This window comes from Lissotriton vulgaris, chromosome 1_1 (genome assembly GCF_964263255.1).
Source record: "Lissotriton vulgaris chromosome 1_1, aLisVul1.2, whole genome shotgun sequence".
Lineage (NCBI taxonomy): Eukaryota > Metazoa > Chordata > Amphibia > Caudata > Salamandridae > Lissotriton > Lissotriton vulgaris.
The window spans coordinates 870,896,048-870,914,376 of record NC_141685.1 but is presented as its reverse complement, the minus strand read 5'-3'; the positions used below and the strand labels follow the sequence as shown (position 1 = coordinate 870,914,376).

The 18,329-nt window shown below is 53.9% G+C and overlaps 1 protein-coding gene across 2 annotated transcripts in view; it reads right to left on the bottom strand.

The window, feature by feature from the left end:
- Positions 1-18,028, bottom strand: part of MGP (matrix Gla protein) — a 34,827-nt gene extending 16,799 nt beyond the window's left edge. Inside the window, exons 1-2 of one of the 2 annotated variants that reach the window (XM_086958127.1) lie at positions 17,919-18,028; positions 13,452-13,628 (exon numbers count right to left, since the gene is read on the bottom strand). In XM_086958127.1, coding sequence (XP_086814253.1) covers positions 13,452-13,512 — 61 coding nt within the window. In that variant the 5' untranslated portion in view covers positions 13,513-13,628; positions 17,919-18,028. Of the gene's footprint in view, positions 1-13,451; positions 13,631-17,918 lie in introns of both variants that reach the window. The other variant, XM_086958136.1, reaches the window with a different exon arrangement.
- Between the last annotated feature and the right edge of the window lie 301 nt (positions 18,029-18,329).

Below are 18,329 nucleotides of genomic sequence, written 5' to 3'. Positions count from 1 at the left end.
TTGTGGTGCCCCTGAGTGATGCTGTGGTGGTGCGATAGATAGAGTGAGGGCGATAGATAGATAGAGTGAGGGTGATAGACAGATAGAGTGAGGGTAATATATAGATAGAGTGAGGGTGATAGATAGATAGATAGATAGATAGATAGATAGATAGATAGATAGATAGATAGATAGATAGATAGATAGATAGATAGAGTGAGGTTGACAGATAGATAGATAGAGTGAGGGCGATAGATAGATACAGTGAGGGCGATAGATAGATGTGTGTGGTTGTGTGTGTGTGGTTGTGTGTGTGGTTGTGTGTGTGTGGGTGTGTGTGGTTGTATGTGTGTGTGGCTGTGTGTGTGGTTGTGTGTGATTGGGTGTGTGGTTGTGTGTGGTTGTGTGTGTGGTTATGTGTGGTTGTGTGTGTGTATGGTTGTGTGTGTGTCTGGTTGTATGTGTGGCTGTGTGTGTGGTTGTGTGTGGTTGTGTGTGGTTGTGTGTGTGTGGTTGTGTGTGTGGTTGTGTGTGTGGTTGTGTGTGTGTTGTGTTTGAGGTTGTGGGTGTGGTTGTGTGTGTGTGGTTGTGTGTGTGTGTGTGGTTGTGTGTGTTTGTGTGTGTGTGTGGGTGTGTGTGGGTGTTGTTGTGTGTGTGTTGTTGTGTGTGTGGTTGTGTGTGGGGTGATGTGGGTGTTTGTGTGTGGGGTTGTGTGTGTGGTTGTGTGCAATTGTGTGTGTGTGGGTGTGTGTGTGTTGTGTGTGTGTGTGGTTGTGTGTTGTTGTGTGTGAGATTGTGTGTGTGTGTGTGTGTGTGTGGTTGTATATATGTGTGTGTGCGGTTAGATAAGGATGTATGTGGAAGAGAGCAGCAGATCAGCACAGCAGAAGAGAACAGGGAGTTAAAGAAGAAGGTGGTGGAAGAGAGCAGCAGATCAGCACAGGAGAAGAGAACAGGGAGTTAGAGAAGGAGGCGGTGGAAGGGAACAGCAGATCAGCACGGGAGAAGAGAACATGGAGTTGGAGAAGGGGGCGGGGTGGAAGAGAGCAGCAGATCAGCATGGGAGAAGAGAACAGGGAGTGAAGGAAGGAAGCGGTGGAAGAGAACAACATATTAGCACAGGAGAAGAGAACAGGGAGTTAGAGAAGGAGGTAGGGTGAAAGAGAACAGCAGATCATCACAGGAGAAGAGAAGAGACCAGGGAGTTAAAGAAGGAGTTGAGGTGGATGAGAGCAGCAGATCAGCACAGGAGAAGAGACCAGGGAGTTAAAGAAGGAGGCGGCGTGGAAGAGAGCAGCAGATCAGCACAACAAAAGAGAACAGGGAGTTAAAGAAGGAGGCGGGTGGAAGAGACCAGCAGATCAGCACAGGGGAAGAGAACAAGGAGCTAGAGAAGAAGGCGGGTGGAAGAGATCAACAGATCAGCTCGAGAGAAGAGAAGAGAACAGGGAGTTGGAGAAGGAGGTGGGTGGAAGAAAGCAGCATAACAGCACAGCAGAAGAGAACATGGAATTAAAGAAGGAGGCGGTGGAAGAGAGCAGCAGATCAGCACAGGAGAAGAGAACAGGGAGTTAAAGAAGGAGGTGGGGTGGAAGAGAGCAGCAGATCAGCAAAGGAGAAGAGAACAGGGAGTTAAAAAGGAGGTGGGATGGAAGTGAACAGCAGATCGGCACAGGAGAAGACAACAGGGAGTTAGAGAAAGAGGGGGTGGAAGAGAACAGCAGATTAGCACAGGAGAAGAAAACAGGTAGAGTGAGGGTGGTAGAGTGAGAGAGTGAGGGCGGTAGAGTGAGGGCGGTAGAGTGAGGGCAGTAGAGTGAGGGCGGTAGAGTGGTAGAGTGAGGGCAGTAGAGTGAGGGCGTGAGGGTGGTAGAGTGGTAGAGTGAAGGCGTGAGGGCGATAGAGTGAGGGCGTGAGGGCGGTAGAGTGAGGGCAGAATAGTGAGGGTGGTAGAGTGGTAGAGTGAGGGCGGTAGAGTGAGGGCAGTAGAGTGGTAAAGTGAGGGTGGTAAAGTGACGGCGTGAGGGTGGTAGAGTGGTAGAGTGAGGGCGGTAGAGTGAGGGCGGTAAAGTGGTAGAGTGAGTGTGGTAGAAAGAGGGCGTGAGGGCGGTAGAGTGGTAGAGTGAGGGCCATAGAGTGAGGGCGTGAGGGCGGTAGAGTGGCAGAGTGAGGGCAGTAGAGTGAGGGCATGTGGGTGGTTAGGTGAGGGTGGTGGAGTGGTCGAGTGAGAACGGTAGAGTGGTAGAGTGAGGGTGGTAGAGTGAGGGCGGTAGAGTGGTAGAGTGAGGGCAGTAGAGTGGTAAAGTGAGGGCGGTAGAGTGAGGGCGGTAGAGTGGTAGAGTGAAGGCGGTAGAGCGATAGAGTGAGGGCAGTAGAGTGGTAGAGTGAGGGCGGTAGAGTGGTAGAGTGAGGGCGGTAGAGTGAGGGTGGTAGGATGAGGGCGGTAGAGTGAGGGCGGTAGAGTGATAGAGTGGTAGAGTGAGGGCGGTAGAGTGAAGGTGTGAGGACAGTGAAGTGGTAGAGTGAGGGCGGTAGAGTGGTAGAGTGAGGGGGGTAGAGTGAGGGCATGAGGGCAGTGGAGTGGTAGAGTGAGGGCAGTAGAGTGAGGGCGTGAGGGTGGTAGAGTGCGGGCGGTAGAGTGGGTGTGAGGGGGTGTAAGGGTGAGGGTGTGTGTGAGGGTGAGGGTGTGAAGGTGAGGGTGTGTGCGGGTGTGAGTGGGTGAGGGTGTGTGAGGGTGAGGGGGTGTGAGGGTGAGGGTGTGTGAGGGTGAGGGAGTGTGAGGGTGAGGGGGTGTGAGGGTGAGGGTGAAGGGATGTGAGGGTGAGGGCGTGTGGGGGTGTGAGTGGGTGAGGGTGTGTGAGTGTGAGAGGGTGTGAGGTTGAGGGTGTGTGAGAGTGAGGGTGTGAGGGTGAGGGCATGTGGGGGTGTGAGTGGGTGAGGGTGTGTGAGGGTGAGGGGGGTGAGGGTGAGGTGGTGTGAGGGTGAGGGGGTGTGAGGGTGAGGTGGTGTGAGGGTGAGAGGGTGTGTGAGGGTGAGAGGGTGTGTGATTGTGAGGGTGTGTGAGGGTGAGGATGAGGGGGCGTGAGGGTGATGGGGTGTGAGAGTGAGGGGGTGTGAGGGTGAGGTGGTGTGAGGGAGGGTGAGGGGATGTGAGGGTGAGGGGGTGTGAGGGTGAGGGTGAAGGGATGTGAGGGTGTGTGAGGGTGAAAGGGTGTGTGAGGGTGAGATGTTGGGTGAGGGTGAGAGGGTGGGTGAGGGTGTGTGAGGGTGAGGGTGTGTGAGGGTGAGGGGGTGTGAGGGTGAGGTGGTGTGAGGGAGGGTGAGGGGATGTGAGGGTGAGGGGATGTGAGGGTGAGGGGGTGTGAGGGTGAGGTGGTGTGAGGGTGAGAGGGTGTGTGAGGGTGAGAGGGTGTGTGATGGTGAGGGTGTGTTAGGGTGAGGATGAGGGGGTGTGAGGGTGATGGGGTGTGAGAGTGAGGGGGTGTGAGGGTGAGGGTGAAGGGATGTGAGAGTGAGGGGGTGTGAGGGTGAGGGTGAGGGGGTGTGAGGGTGAGGGGGTGTGGGATGTGAGGGTGTGAGGGTGAGTGAGGGTGAGAGGGTTGTGGGGGTGAGGGTGTGAGGGTGAGTAAGGGTGTGTGAGGGTGGGTGAGGGTGTGAGGATGAGTGAGGGTGTGTGAGGGTGAGAGGGTGTGAGGGTGTGTGAGGGTGAGGAGGTGTGAGGGTGAGGGTCCGAAGTAAATGGTGGCAGGGCAGACATCATAAGACAGAGAGAAGAGACTGCATGTTGACTGTGTTAGTCAGTTTCAGAATCAGGAGGGGCATAGTCAGCACAGTCTGCGAGGGATCAACGTGTCTAGAGGCAAAACATAGCGGATGTAGCATTGCAGCTAGCAAGTCGAGTGTTTTCAAGCTGAGTGTCCCTAGAGAGATGGCAACACAGCAACAGCATTTGAGGAGCAAGGCTACTGTGAACAAGCACGGTAAGCTTTCACTTTTGTCCAGAAAAAAACACTGAGAAAGGTGCAGAGAACGCGGAACAAAACACAACTTCTTCGCGAAATGGATGCAAAAAAAACATGCTCTCGGCATTGCTGTGGCGGGGGGGGGGGGGGTGGGGTGTGGGTGAGCTGCATCCTTTGAAGTCTGATGCCGAGTCACAGACAAATGGTGGTGTGCGATGTGCACGCGGCGGAGAGGGGCGGGGGAGCGGCAGCCTTTGAAGTCTGATGCCAAGGCACAGACAAATGGTGGTGTGTGATTTGGCTGGCGATGTGCACTCGCATCAGGTCAAAGGAAGGGTGGGAGGGACACTGGCGAGCGAGGGGTGAAGGGGTGTGCAGCCTGGTGAGCTGCAGTGGCAGCAGAGGTGTTGCGCGGCGCGCGCGCACGAGCGCGTGCTTGTGCTCACATGCACTGTGTCCAATCCGCAGTTTTGTTAGACTTTTTAGGTCGCCTACTATAATCTCGCCAACAAGCATTGCTAAAGCAATGCCTTAGGCTCAACCTAAAAAATCACAATTAAGAAGGAAAGCTAGCACGATGGGGTTCGGTCGGCATTTGGTGCGATTGCTGTACAAAGGGCTCTGAGACCAATTAATGGCATTACTCGCGTCCTTGAAAGGTAGCTGGGAGGTTGATTAGACTGGGGAAGGGAAGTCCCAGACAAGGAGGGGGCGTGCATGCTTGAATACCCTAAAAAAGTATCTTGCTACTTGAGGTTCAAATTCATTCAATTTGCTATACTACACAGGGCATATTTAACGCCACACAAGATCAGTCAGATGTACCCCTCGGTGTCCTCGATGTGTCTCCAGTGCCTAAAGCATAGGGCAGATGCACGAGTTGGGGGTACACGCAGATGGACGGTGTTCCCCCAACTTTTTATACAGGGTGGACGCCGTTCACCCTGCCAAGAAGTTGGGCCACACAGACAAAAGATGCTGAATTTGTCCCGGTGTAATTTCCAAACACTGGGACACTTTCAGCAGCGCCTGCACGTTGTTGTCAGCTTTCCATCCTCAACAATGTGCTGTGCAGTCTGTGTCTTGTTTTCGTCTGTCAGATGCCTTCTGACAGTGGTGAGTTTTTGGATACAGAGGCGGTAGCCTCATTACTCCACATTCATTTTGAGTTTTTTAGTCGCTGTTTAGGTTGTCTTATTGATCTGTGATGCTTTGTCACAAACGTGCGGTGCAGGTGGGGACGGGGCTCTCTTATTGCAGACTCCTGCTGGGCCCATAACAAAGAAAGAATCTGAGTGGGGTCATCAGGTCTCCTTTTGTTCCAGTCTCCTGGCTAGCAGCAGTCCGGAGCCTCACACCTAAAATCAAAAGTATCAGAGGGGAAACAAAGGCTCACACCTTGTTTGCACTTCACACATACTTAAAAGAGGCAGCGTTTCACTTTGTTTAGGCTCTGTTTAGCAGATATGCATGCACTATAAGAACGTCAGATGTGTTGATCTTTCCCAATATTTGCACAAAACAGCATTCATATACAATGCCCCTGAGGAGGCATTGTAACAATTTAAATTTCACAATTTTTTCTTTTAAAGCACTATGGATGGAGGAAGCTTTACTCTGAGAAAAGGCAACATTGGTTTATGTGAAGCTTTCAAAAATGTGAATACTCGAAATGTGCTCAAATGCAGGCCCGGACTGGCTGTAGCGGGCACCGGGCAAACCCCCGGTGCACCGCACGGGTGGGGGGCAGTTTTGGGCCCCTGGGGGCCGATTTTGTTACAGGGCCGTTTTTGCAGCATAGCTGCAAAATCGGCCCTGTAACAAAATCGGCCGAAAACCGGCCTCTGGGGGCCGATTTTGTTACAGGGCCGATTTGGTCCCGGCAAAGAGCTCGGCAGTACCCCCAACCCCCGGAGGGGGGGCTGGGGCCGGCCGAGCACTTTGCCAGGACCGGTTTTGGTTCCCAGTCCCTGCTCAAATGTACTCACGAAAGACCTGCTAAACATATATGTGAGGGCTTAAGATCTGATGTTACTTCTTGTGATGCCACTTCCTATGATGTCATGCACCTCACGCGCCGTGATGTCACGCGCCTTAATGGCACATGCATATTGATTAATTAGGTTAGTCTCCCCACTTCTTTTTTGGGGACTTGTGCCCTGAGCAGATCCGATTCACATGCTATGGGTATGTCCGTACCTCTCAAACTACTGGTTGGGATTAGCGGGAGCCTCGGGCGAGGTCACAAGGCAGGCCTGATAGGATCACATAGAACACTGTATACTCAGGCTGCCCAGGAGACCTAGAGGTTCCAAGGTGGGAGTGCGATTCACAAACCTCAAGTTACTACGGGCGAAACGCCTACACACTAGATGCTGGAAATCGCCGTTGGGCCTGAGGGTGGAGGACTGGCGGGAGGAGGTCCATCATTGGGGTCTTGCAGAAAGTGTAGCCCGAGGGCGGGAGGAATACAGAGGGCTGCGCAAAACGCCAATCTCCATGGAATGGGATACGATTTTGGAGGGCTTTAAAGCACAAGTCTCAGATCTCCCAAGTGATACTAGGGTGTGGGGGGTCTCGTGCGGGCCTGGCGCTGGTTACGCCCTTGTGTAACCCTGTGCTACAGAGGTTCCAATGCCCCCGGTTCTACCAGGTCCATGGCCAGACTTTACCTGGGCTGGACTGGGAACAGAAAACGGCCCTGGCAAACAGTTCTGCTGGCTCCCCCCGGGGTGAGGGAGAGTGCAGCCGAGCAGTTTGCGAGTCATAAGCACTGAATAGAGTGGCAAGCCCATCTCCATACCGTCCGACCCCCGGTAACAAAACCGGATCATCAGGTGCCCAAAACCGGCCCCCACGCTAGCGGCCTACCGGGAAACGCCCGGTGCCCGCTATGGCCAGTCTGGCCCTGAACTTTACCCACATGCACTTACCCCTAACATAGATGAGACAGTTCATAGGTGACACATCGGGCTTTGGCTGGCTTGGGATCCGGGTTGGGGGGGGAAGGTTCGTTTTATTTCTTATTCCTTGTTTTGTTACCTTTTTCAGCATACTGAGATTGAGACTGAATGCCACACCCTGTTTACATATTATATTGTCTCCATCCGACTGTATTCCTGTTCTAAGTAAAGTGTCATTCTCCTGTAATGCCTACTAATATTGAACATGTAATAAAGTTTGTGTTAAAAAACAGGAGGAAAGTTGAAAAAAAAACATTGAAGATATAAAAGCGAAGTCAACATGGGGAGAAATAAGAGAGAGTGTGAAGAGAGAGGAAAATGTTGGAAACAGACATTTGTTTTTTGAAGCATATTGGGTTTCTGCAGTTCTGCAGCGAATGCATTTTGCAAATGAACCAGCCCCTCAGACTTGCCAATATTCCAGAATTCAAGTGAAGCAGTTCTGGAGGAAATACCAAGCACATTTCCTCATCTGGCGCCAGCAGCAGCCAGAGACTGTGGCAGACATGATGGGAATCCGTTATCACCAGGACCGCCCACATGCTCTGGGGGTGCGTGTGTGCTGAGGGAAGGATGGGGAGCATTACCCGAGGTGTATGTGGGGCTCAGTACTGGAGTAGCATGTGTGCTGCTGCACTGGTACAGCCACCAGTGGATACCGGGCTTGAACTGGAGAGCTGTATATTGGCTCCGGTACCGTGATAGCACGGGTGCTGGAGTTCAAGAGATAAAAACACTGGCAGAGCCAGGTGGGGGCACCAGTACTGGAATATGTGGATGCAAAAGACACACAATTGATGGGAGGAATGCAGAACAAATCAAAACATTCAACCCCAGTCAGGAGATCTGGTTTTAAATCCATCATTCTTTTGCTCACCATGCCACCCCAGTTTAGATCTGTCCATATGCAAATCAGTGAGACGGTGGGGGGGGGGGGGGGGGGGGTAGGGGGGCTGGCAGGGGCTAAAGCATATGAGTGAGGTCAGAGGCGCAACTAGAGCCAAATTTCGGGGGGGGGGGGGGGGGCGGGGCTAAGAAAAAATTTCGGTGGGGGCTGAACTTTTAATCAGTAGGCAGAGTGGAGCTGCAGGGGCTCTTAGAAGGAGTGAAACAACTGCAAGGCCTAATCAACATTCAAATGGTCTTTTAAAGACCTGTGAAACGTTCGGGTGCGGCTCTGTGTGTGCCCGGGATCTGTCTCATCCCGGGCTGCCACACACGACGGGCGGGGGGGGGGGCTGAAGCCCGGTGAGTCCAATGGGTGTTGCACGCCTGAGTGAGGTGCATAGGCTGCCACTCTGTGTGGGTATAGTAAGGGGTGATGCGGGCTGGAACTGGAGAGCTGTATGTTGGCTCCAGTACTGTAAAAAAGCGGGTGCTGGAGGACAAGAGTTAAAAGCACCGGCAGAGGCAGGTGGGGGCCCCAGTACTGGAATGTCTGGATGGCTGTGGTTCTGGTGCGCGCACCGCGTGGGCGAATACCCAGAGGGCTGTCCGTCGGGAGAGAGGTGGATTGGCAGAGCTGGGTGCAGAATCCGGCACTGGAATAGCAGGGGCGCTGCAGGTAAGGGAGGCGGTGCACTGGCAGAATCACTGATGGGCCCCTGTGCTGCATTGCACGGTGGACGTGCACTGCACAGCTCGGCACGGCTCTAGCATTTGAAGCGCCCAGATACTGCATGTCTGGAAAGACGTGCTTTAGCAGAGCTGGTGTGGACTGGGGGCCTGGGGCAGTAAAAAGGGCTGTGGGGTAGAAAACGTGTGTGCTGGCCAAGCTGCATATGGCCTCAGTCTTTAGTCAGCATCCCAAGCAAGCGGAAGGCCCTGGTTGAGGTGCATTGGCAGAGCTGTGTGTGGGTCCTGGCACTGGGGCAGCAGAGGCAGTGCAGGCTGGTATTCAGGCGCGTGGACAGACCTCTGTGAGAGGCCCACTCGTCGAATGGCCGCACGTGCTGAGGATCAGGGTCGGGGTGCATTGGCAGAGCTGTGTGTGGGCCCTGGCACTGGGGCAGCAGCCAGCAGGTGTGGTTGCAGGGCAGGATTCGGGTGATCGGGGCAAGCTGTGTATGGGTCCCGGTCCTGCAATAGGAGGGGTGTGCAGATCAGGGTTGGGAACAGCGGCGCCTGAGTTTCAGTGCTAGAATATAAAGGGAAGTGGCGGGGACAGGACACTGGTGCACTGACCGAGCGGCGCCTGGTCCCAGTACTGGAACAGCACGGGGTCTACAGGAAGTACTGAGGTGCACTGACTGAGCAGTGTCTGGTGTCAGTGCTGAAACAGCACTGTGTGTTACAGGAAGGGCTGAGATGCACTGACTGAGCAGCATCCGGTCCCAGTACTGGAACTGCATGGAGTGTCACAGGAAGGGCTGAGGTGCACTGACTGAGCAGTGTCTGGTGTCAGTGCTGAAACAGCACGGTGTGTTACAGGAAGGGCTGAGATGCACTTACTGAGCAGCGTCTGGTCCCAGTACTGGAACTGCATGGAGTGTTACTGGAAGGGCTGAGGTGCACTGATTGAGCGGTGTCTGGTGCCAGTACTGGAGCAGCATGGTGTGTTACTGGAAGGACTAAGGTGCACTGACTGAGCGGCGCTTGGTCACAGTACTGGAGCAGCATGGTGTGTTACAGGAAGGACTGAGGTGCACTCACTGAGCGGTGTCTGGTCCCAGTAGTGGAACAGCATGGAGTGTTACAGGAAGGCCTGAGGTGCACTGACTGAGCGGTGTCTGGTCCCAGTAGTGGAACAGCACAGGGTGTTACAGGAAGGACTGAGGTGCACTGACTGAGCGGTGTCTGGTCCCAGTACTGGAGCAGCATGGAGTGTTACAGGAAGGACTGAGGTGCACTGACTGAGCAGTGTCTGGTCCCAGTAGTGGAACAGCACAGGGTGTTACAAGAAGGACTGAGGTGCACTGACTGAGTGGCGCCTGGTCCGAGTACTGGAACAGCATGGAGTGTTACAAGAAGGGATAAGGTGCACTGACTGAGCAGTGTCTGGTGCCAGTAGTGGAACAGCACAGGGTGTTACAAGAAGGACTGAGGTGCACTGACTGAGTGGCGCCTGGTCACAGTACTGGAGCAGCATGGAGTGTTACTGGAAGGACCAAGGTGCACTGACTGAGCGGCGCCTGGTGCCAGTACTGGAGCAGCATGGTGTGTTACAGGAAGGACTGAGGTGCACTGATTGAGCGGTGTCTGGTGCCAGTACTGGAGCAGCATGTAGTGTTACAGGAAGGACTGAGGTGCACTGACTGAGCGGCGCCTGGTCACACTACTGGAGCAGCATGGAGTGTTACTGGAAGGACCAAGGTGCACTGACTGAGCGGCGCCTGGTGCCAGTACTGGAGCAGCATGGTGTGTTACAGGAAGGACTGAGGTGCACTGATTGAGCGGTGTCTGGTGCCAGTACTGGAGCAGCATGTAGTGTTACAGGAAGGACTGAGGTGCACTGACTGAGCGGAGACTGGTCCCAGTACTGGAACAGCATGGAGTGTTACAGGAAGGACTGGGGTGCACTGACTGAGCAGTGTCTGGTGCCAGTACTGGAACAGCACAGGGTGTTACAGGAAGGACTAAGGTGCACTGACTCAACGGTGTCTGGTCTCAGTACTGGAACAGCATGGTGTGTTACAGGAAGGACTGAGGTGCACTGACTGAGCGGAGACTGGTCCCAGTACTGGAACAGCATGGAGTGTTACAGGAAGGACTGAGGTGCACTGACTGAGCGGTGTCTGGTCCCAGTACTGGAACAGCATGGTGTGTTACTGGAAGGACTGAGGTGCACTGACTGAGCGGCGCCTGGTCACAGTACTGAAGCAGCATGGTGTGTTACAGGAAGGACTGAGGTGCACTGACTGAGCGGCGCCTGGTCACAGTACTGGAGCAGCATGGTGTGTTACTGGAGGGACTGAGGTGCACTGACTGAGCGGCGCCTGGTCACAGTACTGGAGCAGCATGGTGTGTTACAGGAAGAACTGAGGTGCACTGACTGAGCGGTGTCTGGTCCCAGTAGTGGAACAGCACATGGTGTTACAGGAAGGACTGAGGTGCACTGACTGAGGGGAGACTGGTCCCAGTACTGGAGCAGCATGGAGTGTTACAGGAAGGACTGAGGTTCACTGACTGAGCGGCGCCTAGTCACAGTACTGGAGCAGCATGGTGTGTTACAGGAAGGACTGAGGTGCACTGACTGAGCGGCGCCTGGTCACAGTACTAGAGCAGCATGGTGTGTTACTGGAAGGACTGAGGTACACTGACTGAGCGGCGCCTGGTCACAGTACTGGAGCAGCATGGTGTGTTACAGGAAGGACTGAGGTGCACTGACTGAGCGGTGTCTGGTCCCAGTAGTGGAACAGCACAGGGTGTTACAGGAAGGACTGAGGTGCACTGACTGAGCGGAGACTGGTCCCAGTACTGGAGCAGCATGGAGTGTTACAGGAAGGACTGAGGTGCACTGACTGAGCGGTGCCTGGTCCGAGTACTGGAACAGCATGTGTGTTGCAGGAAGGACTGAGGTGCACTGACTGGGCAGCGTCCGGTCCCAGTACTGGAACTGCATGGAGTGTTACAAGAAGGGATGAGGTGCACTGACTGAGCAGTGACTGGTGCCAGTACTGGAGCAGCATGGAGTGTTACAAGAAGGACTGAGGTGCACTGACTGAGCGGCGTCTGGTCCCAGTACTGGAGCAGCATGGTGTGTTACAGGAAGGACTGAGGTGCACTGACTGAGCGGTGTCTGGTGCCAGTACTGGGGCAGAATGGAGTGTTACAGGAAGGACTGAGGTGCACTGACTGAGCTGTGTCTGGTCCCAGTAGTGGAACAGCACAGGGTGTTACTGGAAGGACTGAGGTGCACTGACTGAGCGGCGTCTGGTCACAGTACTGGAGCAGCATGGTGTGTTACAGGAAGGACTGAGGTGCACTGACTGAGCGGAGACTGGTCCCAGTAGTGGAACAGCACAGGGTGTTACAAGAAGGACTGAGGTGCACTGACTGAGCGGAGACTGGTCCCAGTACTGGAGCAGCATGGAGTGTTACAGGAAGGACTGAGGTGCACTGACTGAGCGGCGTCTGGTCACAGTACTGGAGCAGCATGGTGTGTTACAGGAAGGACTGAGGTGCACTGACTGAGCAGTGTCCGGTCCCAGTACTGGAACTGCATGGTGTGTTACAGGAAGGGATGAGGTGCACTGACTGAGCAGTGTCCGGTCCCAGTACTGGAACTGCATGGAGTGTTACAGGAAGGGATGAGGTGCACTGACTGAGCAGTGTCCGGTCCCAGTACTGGAACTGCATGGAGTGTTACAGGAAGGGATGAGGTGCACTGACTGAGCAGTGTCCGGTCCCAGTACTGGAACTGCAAGGTGTGTTACAGGAAGGGATGAGGTGCACTGACTGAGCAGTGTCCGGTCCCAATACTGGAACTGCACGGTGTGTTACAGGAAGGACTGAGGTGCACTGACTGAGCGGAGACTGGTCCCAGTACTGGAGCAGCATGGAGTGTTACAGGAAGGACTGAGGTGCACTGACTGAGCAGTGCCTGGTCCGAGTACTGGAACAGCATGTGTGTTGCAGGAAGGACTGAGGTGCACTGACTGGGCAGCGTCCGGTCCCAGTACTGGAACTGCATGGAGTGTTACAAGAAGGGATAAGGTGCACTGACTGAGCGGTGTCTGGTGCCAGTACTGGGGCAGAATGGAGTGTTACAGGAAGGACTGAGGTGCACTGACTGAGCTGTGTCTGGTCCCAGTAGTGGAACAGCACAGGGTGTTACTGGAAGGACTGAGGTGCACTGACTGAGCGGCGTCTGGTCACAGTACTGGAGCAGCATGGTGTGTTACAGGAAGGACTGAGGTGCACTGACTGAGCGGAGACTGGTCCCAGTAGTGGAACAGCACAGGGTGTTACAAGAAGGACTGAGGTGCACTGACTGAGCGGAGACTGGTCCCAGTACTGGAGCAGCATGGAGTGTTACAGGAAGGACTGAGGTGCACTGACTGAGCGGCGTCTGGTCACAGTACTGGAGCAGCATGGTGTGTTACAGGAAGGACTGAGGTTCACTGACTGAGCAGAGTCCGGTCCCAGTACTGGAACTGCACGGTGTGTTACAGGAAGGGATGAGGTGCACTGACTGAGCAGTGTCCGGTCCCAGTACTGGAACTGCATGGAGTGTTACAGGAAGGGATGAGGTGCACTGACTGAGCAGTGTCCGGTCCCAGTACTGGAACTGCATGGAGTGTTACAGGAAGGGATGAGGTGCACTGACTGAGCAGTGTCCGGTCCCAGTACTGGAACTGCACGGTGTGTTACAGGAAGGGATGAGGTGCACTGACTGAGCAGTGTCCGGTCCCAGTACTGGAACTGCACGGTGTGTTACATGAAGGGATGAGGTGCACTGACTGAGCTCAACATTCACAGGACCTGCCCTTGTTTCAAACGGACGAGCCCAGTCTGGTTTTGGTTTGAAAACACCTGCTCCCCCCCAACCCCACTCCCCCACTTCCCCCACCCACGCCCAAAAGTCTGTATTCCCCTCTTTTCTTACCAGAGCCAAGGGTCACCATGGCACAGAGGGCGAGCAGGGCGAGGATGAGGAGGGTCCGCATGGCGCTGTCCCCTGTGCCCGATGGGTCTGAGGAAGGGGGTTCAAGTCCGTCTTCTGTCGCCTTTCAGGCGGAGTCCGCTCTTATCTGGAGCTCTGGTCTTCTGGGCGCTTGCTCTTCTGAGGTGCAGAACAGAATATGCGGTGTTTAAGTAGAATCAGGCATCTGGGAGGAAGGGAGGGGTTTAGGCTGGAGGTGGAAGGGTTTGAGGGGAGGGTTGAGACATGGTGTGGGGCAGAGGGAGTTATTTTTGGCCAGGAGTCATAGAGGGAAAAACATTTTCAAAACACTTTCCTGGACTGTAATACAACCAACATGCAGGCAGCTGGGGGAGGGGAAGAGTGGGGCAGAGGGGTGCTTGGAGAGATATTGGCAAGTGTTAAAGAAGGATAGAGGGGTTGGGGTGGGAAGGAGGGCAGACGCAGGCTGGGAGAGAAAGAGGAGAGGGAAATGATCGACAGACAGAAGGGAGAGGAAAGGATTGCCTGTGGGAGTCTCGAGAAAGAGAATCTGGGACACGCGCTGCTCAACCATAGGGTCTCCATCATGGAAAGACCTGGCTCTCTGGTGTCAGAAGCTGTCTGTGGATCTCAAAAGTTATCCTTCCTGTAGGTGGCCCACCCTCCTCATCTAGAGATAGTCTTGATCTTGGGATGGTACAATGAGATTGCCCTTAGCATCAAGATGACGGGGTAGGCTGTCGGCCATAGGTTGGGCGTAATTCTGTCTTGGCCATTGTTCTGGATAGTGGCCTTGGCCGGTGATTTAGTGTCGGCCTTTACCTTGGCCCAGGTTAGATCCCACACTTACTCCCAGAACAAATTCGGGCTGACGCTGCTGGCCTCAGGCTTAGGAGTGGCGACAGTCTTCTTGACCCTATATGGAGAACTTGTGCTGCTCTGTGCTCCAGACCTGGTTAAGAGCGTCAGCCTTGATATCGAGTGGTGGGCTGATGACCCTGGACATGGTTTAGAGCAGGTTATAGGTAACCCTATGCAGTACTATGGTGTTACCCTTGGCGTCAAGTTCAATGATGACATTAACAGGTGGGATGATGGTGGTAGCCTTGGTTGAACGTTGGGATGGTAGTGATGATATTCACCTTGATACCAGATTGGGAAACGGTTTTGCTCTTGATTTGAGATTGGCGACAAAATTACTGGCGTCAGAAATGGGTGGCGATAGTGGTTTTGGCCTAGGTCTCAAGTATGGACTGGGGCTTTACTCTATGCTGCAGCTTTAGATGATGAAGTAGACCGTAGCCCTGGTGTGGACAATGACATTGACATTAGTCACAGGTCAAGATGATACTCTTGGTCACTGATACAGATGGGCCCCAGTAACCCTGGCCTTCATTATAGCTTGGCAGTGTTTATGTGTTTCTTGGCTGTGGCATGGGACATTGGCCAACACCCCTGGTTGGACAATGGAGTTTGACTTTTGAGAGAGCATCAGCCTTTGCTGTGAATTGAGACAATGGCATTCCCGTTAGTACAAGGTTGGGATGAGAGTGGTGGACAGGGCTGCAGCAAGTCTCACTCACCTTGGGTGTTGGCCTTGGCCCAGGGTTTAATGATAAAGCTGTCCTGGTCCTAGAATTGGACAAATCCAAAAGTTCAATGATAGCATGGACCTTGGGCATGGATTGGGCAGTGACCATGACCCTGGTCCTAGGTTGGATAATTAAGTTGGGCATAGTTAAAAGTCCATAGCATTTGCCTTCAACATAAATATAGGAGTAATTCTGTTTAATTGTACCCATCGTTTGGTATGAAGGCATTGGCCCCAAGATGTATGAAGGCATTTTTATTTCCAAAGTTTTATATAGCGCAAACTTGACCCGAAATCGGGTATCAGAGCGCTTTACATGAGCACCAGTTGAGTTACATAAGGACACATTCATTTTTTTAGGCACGGGGGGAATTAAGTGATTTGCCCAGAATCACAGTATGCACTGGGTTCAGTTATGTCCCCTTGGCCATGGGTTCAGTGATGTTGTTTACCTTGGCTCCAGATTGGAAGTTGCCACTGGTCTTGGTATGAGATAGGGATGATGGTATTAGCCATGATAGGCCTTTGCCATAACTTGAGAGGAGGTTGGGATGAGTTTTTTGGCCAGTTCTACATAATGACCCCAAGAAGATTAGCCACGGGGAGGGAGCAGCAATTGTGTTGACCTTTGCCCTCTTTGGGAATACCTGAGGTACCTTTGGCCCTAGGTGCAAGCCTTGGTCATCGGTTAGCAGGATGGTCTTGGCCTTGGACTCATTGCTAATGAAAGCATTGATCTTCTTCCAATTTTGGAAGATGGGACAAGCCTAGGTACAATGCTGGGGTGATAACTTTGCCCAGAGGTGTTGAAAGGTCCTAAGAGTTGGGTTTGCACATAGGTGGGGCGTAATTCTCCTTGTTATGACCATCCCGTGGGATGACAGCGTTGACCTTTGCCCCAGGTTCTGTAACAGATCTGGCCTTGGTGATCATTTGGGATAGCAGTGTTGGCCAGAGTGTCAGGTTGGGAGTGATTCAGTTCATTTAGATCTCTGCCGAAGGCTTGGTTGTCTTTTGAACATAGTTTAGGGGATAGCGCTGTCCCTGGTCAGTTTGTGGGTGAAGGCGCTAGTCTCGGTCATGAATTTGAGGTGAATCTGTTTGTCTTTGATGTAGCTGGGGATGACCGCTTTAGGAATGGCCCATGGTGGCGTGGCACACCCTCCTCTCCATGTTACACCTAACAGTCTCTCCATCCTGACGCGTGCCTGGGTCGCTCAGATGATGCCCTGATCACCAGTCCAGGACTCTCCTAGTGCTTCCTGTCATTAGGCTAGTGCAGTTCAGCACTCACGCAGCCCTCCCTCCTGCCCAGCACTCGCCCAGTCATGCCCAATGCTTATGTCACCATTCCCAACAATCACCAGTCTTGCCCAGCTGCATCCATACCCTCTCCCGCACTCTACCAGCCAACACCCATTCTGCATGGCACCCTTTCAGGCCGGTCCTATTCAGCAACCCATCGCTGCTGCCCTGCAGCACCCTAGTTCTGCCCAATAGTCCCTCACATCTGCCCTGCATTCCCCTAGTTCTGCCCAATGGTCCCTCACATCTGCCCTGCATTCCCCTAGTTCTGCCCAATAGTCCCTCACCTCTGCCCTGCATGCTCCTTGTGCTACGCAACAATCCCTAACTTCTGCAAAGCACTCCACGAGTCCTACCCGAGCTCCCCCAGACTTGTCCTTAAGGGGTACTCACCCTCTTGTGCCTTGAAGTCTCTCCGTGCTTTTTTCCCTCCCCCAGCATCCCTCAGCTTTGCCTTCAAACATCACTCCCTAGTCATCCCGTCACCTTGAGTCGACCAGCCCTGCCCTCTCTCGACCAGGTCTGCCCTCACCCACTCTCATTTCAGACAGCTAGTCTCACACACCCACAGTCGAATCACCCCATCGTTCCCTCGCCCAGCATACCGACCTGCCCTCAACCCTGCAGGCATCGGGCCTGCCCTCATGCACCCCTCGCCGTCCTGCCCTCACGCACCCCTCACCGTCCTGCCCTCACGCACCCCTCGCCGTCCTGCCCTCATTCTCAGCCTTGCCCTCAACCTGCATCCCAGCCATGCCGTCATTGGGCACCCCTCACCCTTCTGCACTCGGTACCCCAAACCTGCCCTCGCCTTGCACTCTAGTCCTGCCCTCATCATGCACTCGTTCCCCTGTCCCTGGCCTCGCCCTACACCAGGGCCACGGAAATTATGCAATTGTGTGGCTGCAGCGATTTTCACACGATTAAAACATTTCCGTATTTGCCACATAATCCAGCGTCTGCAGCATAATCTGCAGTTTTAACACAAAAAGATTTTGCTTCTAGCTCAGACAGTTCAAAAGTTACAGAACATGCAGCGACACATGCTGCTGCAGAGTGAAAGGCCCTTTGCAGAGTTGGACTGGTCACCTTTCTGTCGCTTCTTTCTGTGGTGTTAAACTGGCACTAATGAAGTGTAACCAATGCCCATACAGTGTAACCAAGTTTAATCATGACGAAATAAAGAAGTGATACGATTGCAATATGTGCCACATTATACCACATACTTAGCTTTTTCTTGCTACATTATTTACTCAACCCTGCCTCATAGTTTGCCTGACGCATAATTCCAGGGGCCCTGCCCCACATCCAACCCAGTACTGACCTCTCTCCTGCACCCCAATTCTGTCCTCGTTGAGAACACCCCCAAGTCGTCCACTCGAGCTCACAATTCTGCACTCGCCGGACCTCACTTTTCCAGTACTGGCCGGAGCTCTCCAGACCTGCCCTAACTCAGCACCCCCAGTCCTTCACCCATATTCCTGCCACCCCCCTGCACTACCCCCAGTCTCCCGCCCCCTCTCCTGCCACGGCGCCCCCCAGTCTGCGCTCACCTCGTCCTAAACTCGGGCAGCTGGCCTCAGGCTCCACCTGCCGCACTCATGGAAAGTCCCGCAGGTGTCTGGCTGCTCCTGGCTGGCTTTGCTCTGGCCCTGGCCCGGGAGGTCCTATTTATTCCCGGAGCATCAATGCCGGCTGTGTCCGCCCCCCACACATCCCTGGCCGGGGGTGGAAGCCGCAGGTCCCGAGCACTGAGGTCAGGTTGGAGGGTGGGATCCGAGCCAGTCTGGGGGCAGAGAGGTGGCCTCGGAAGCTGCCCAAACCACAGCACCGGGACCGAGGGGGTGTAGTGGACTGGGGGGGAGAAGCCAAGTAAAACTTGCCACATTTTGGGAGCTGCAGTCACGATCAACTGTAATATGCTCATGGTGTCAAAGCACCTGCTGCAGGGGGTTGTGTAAGTT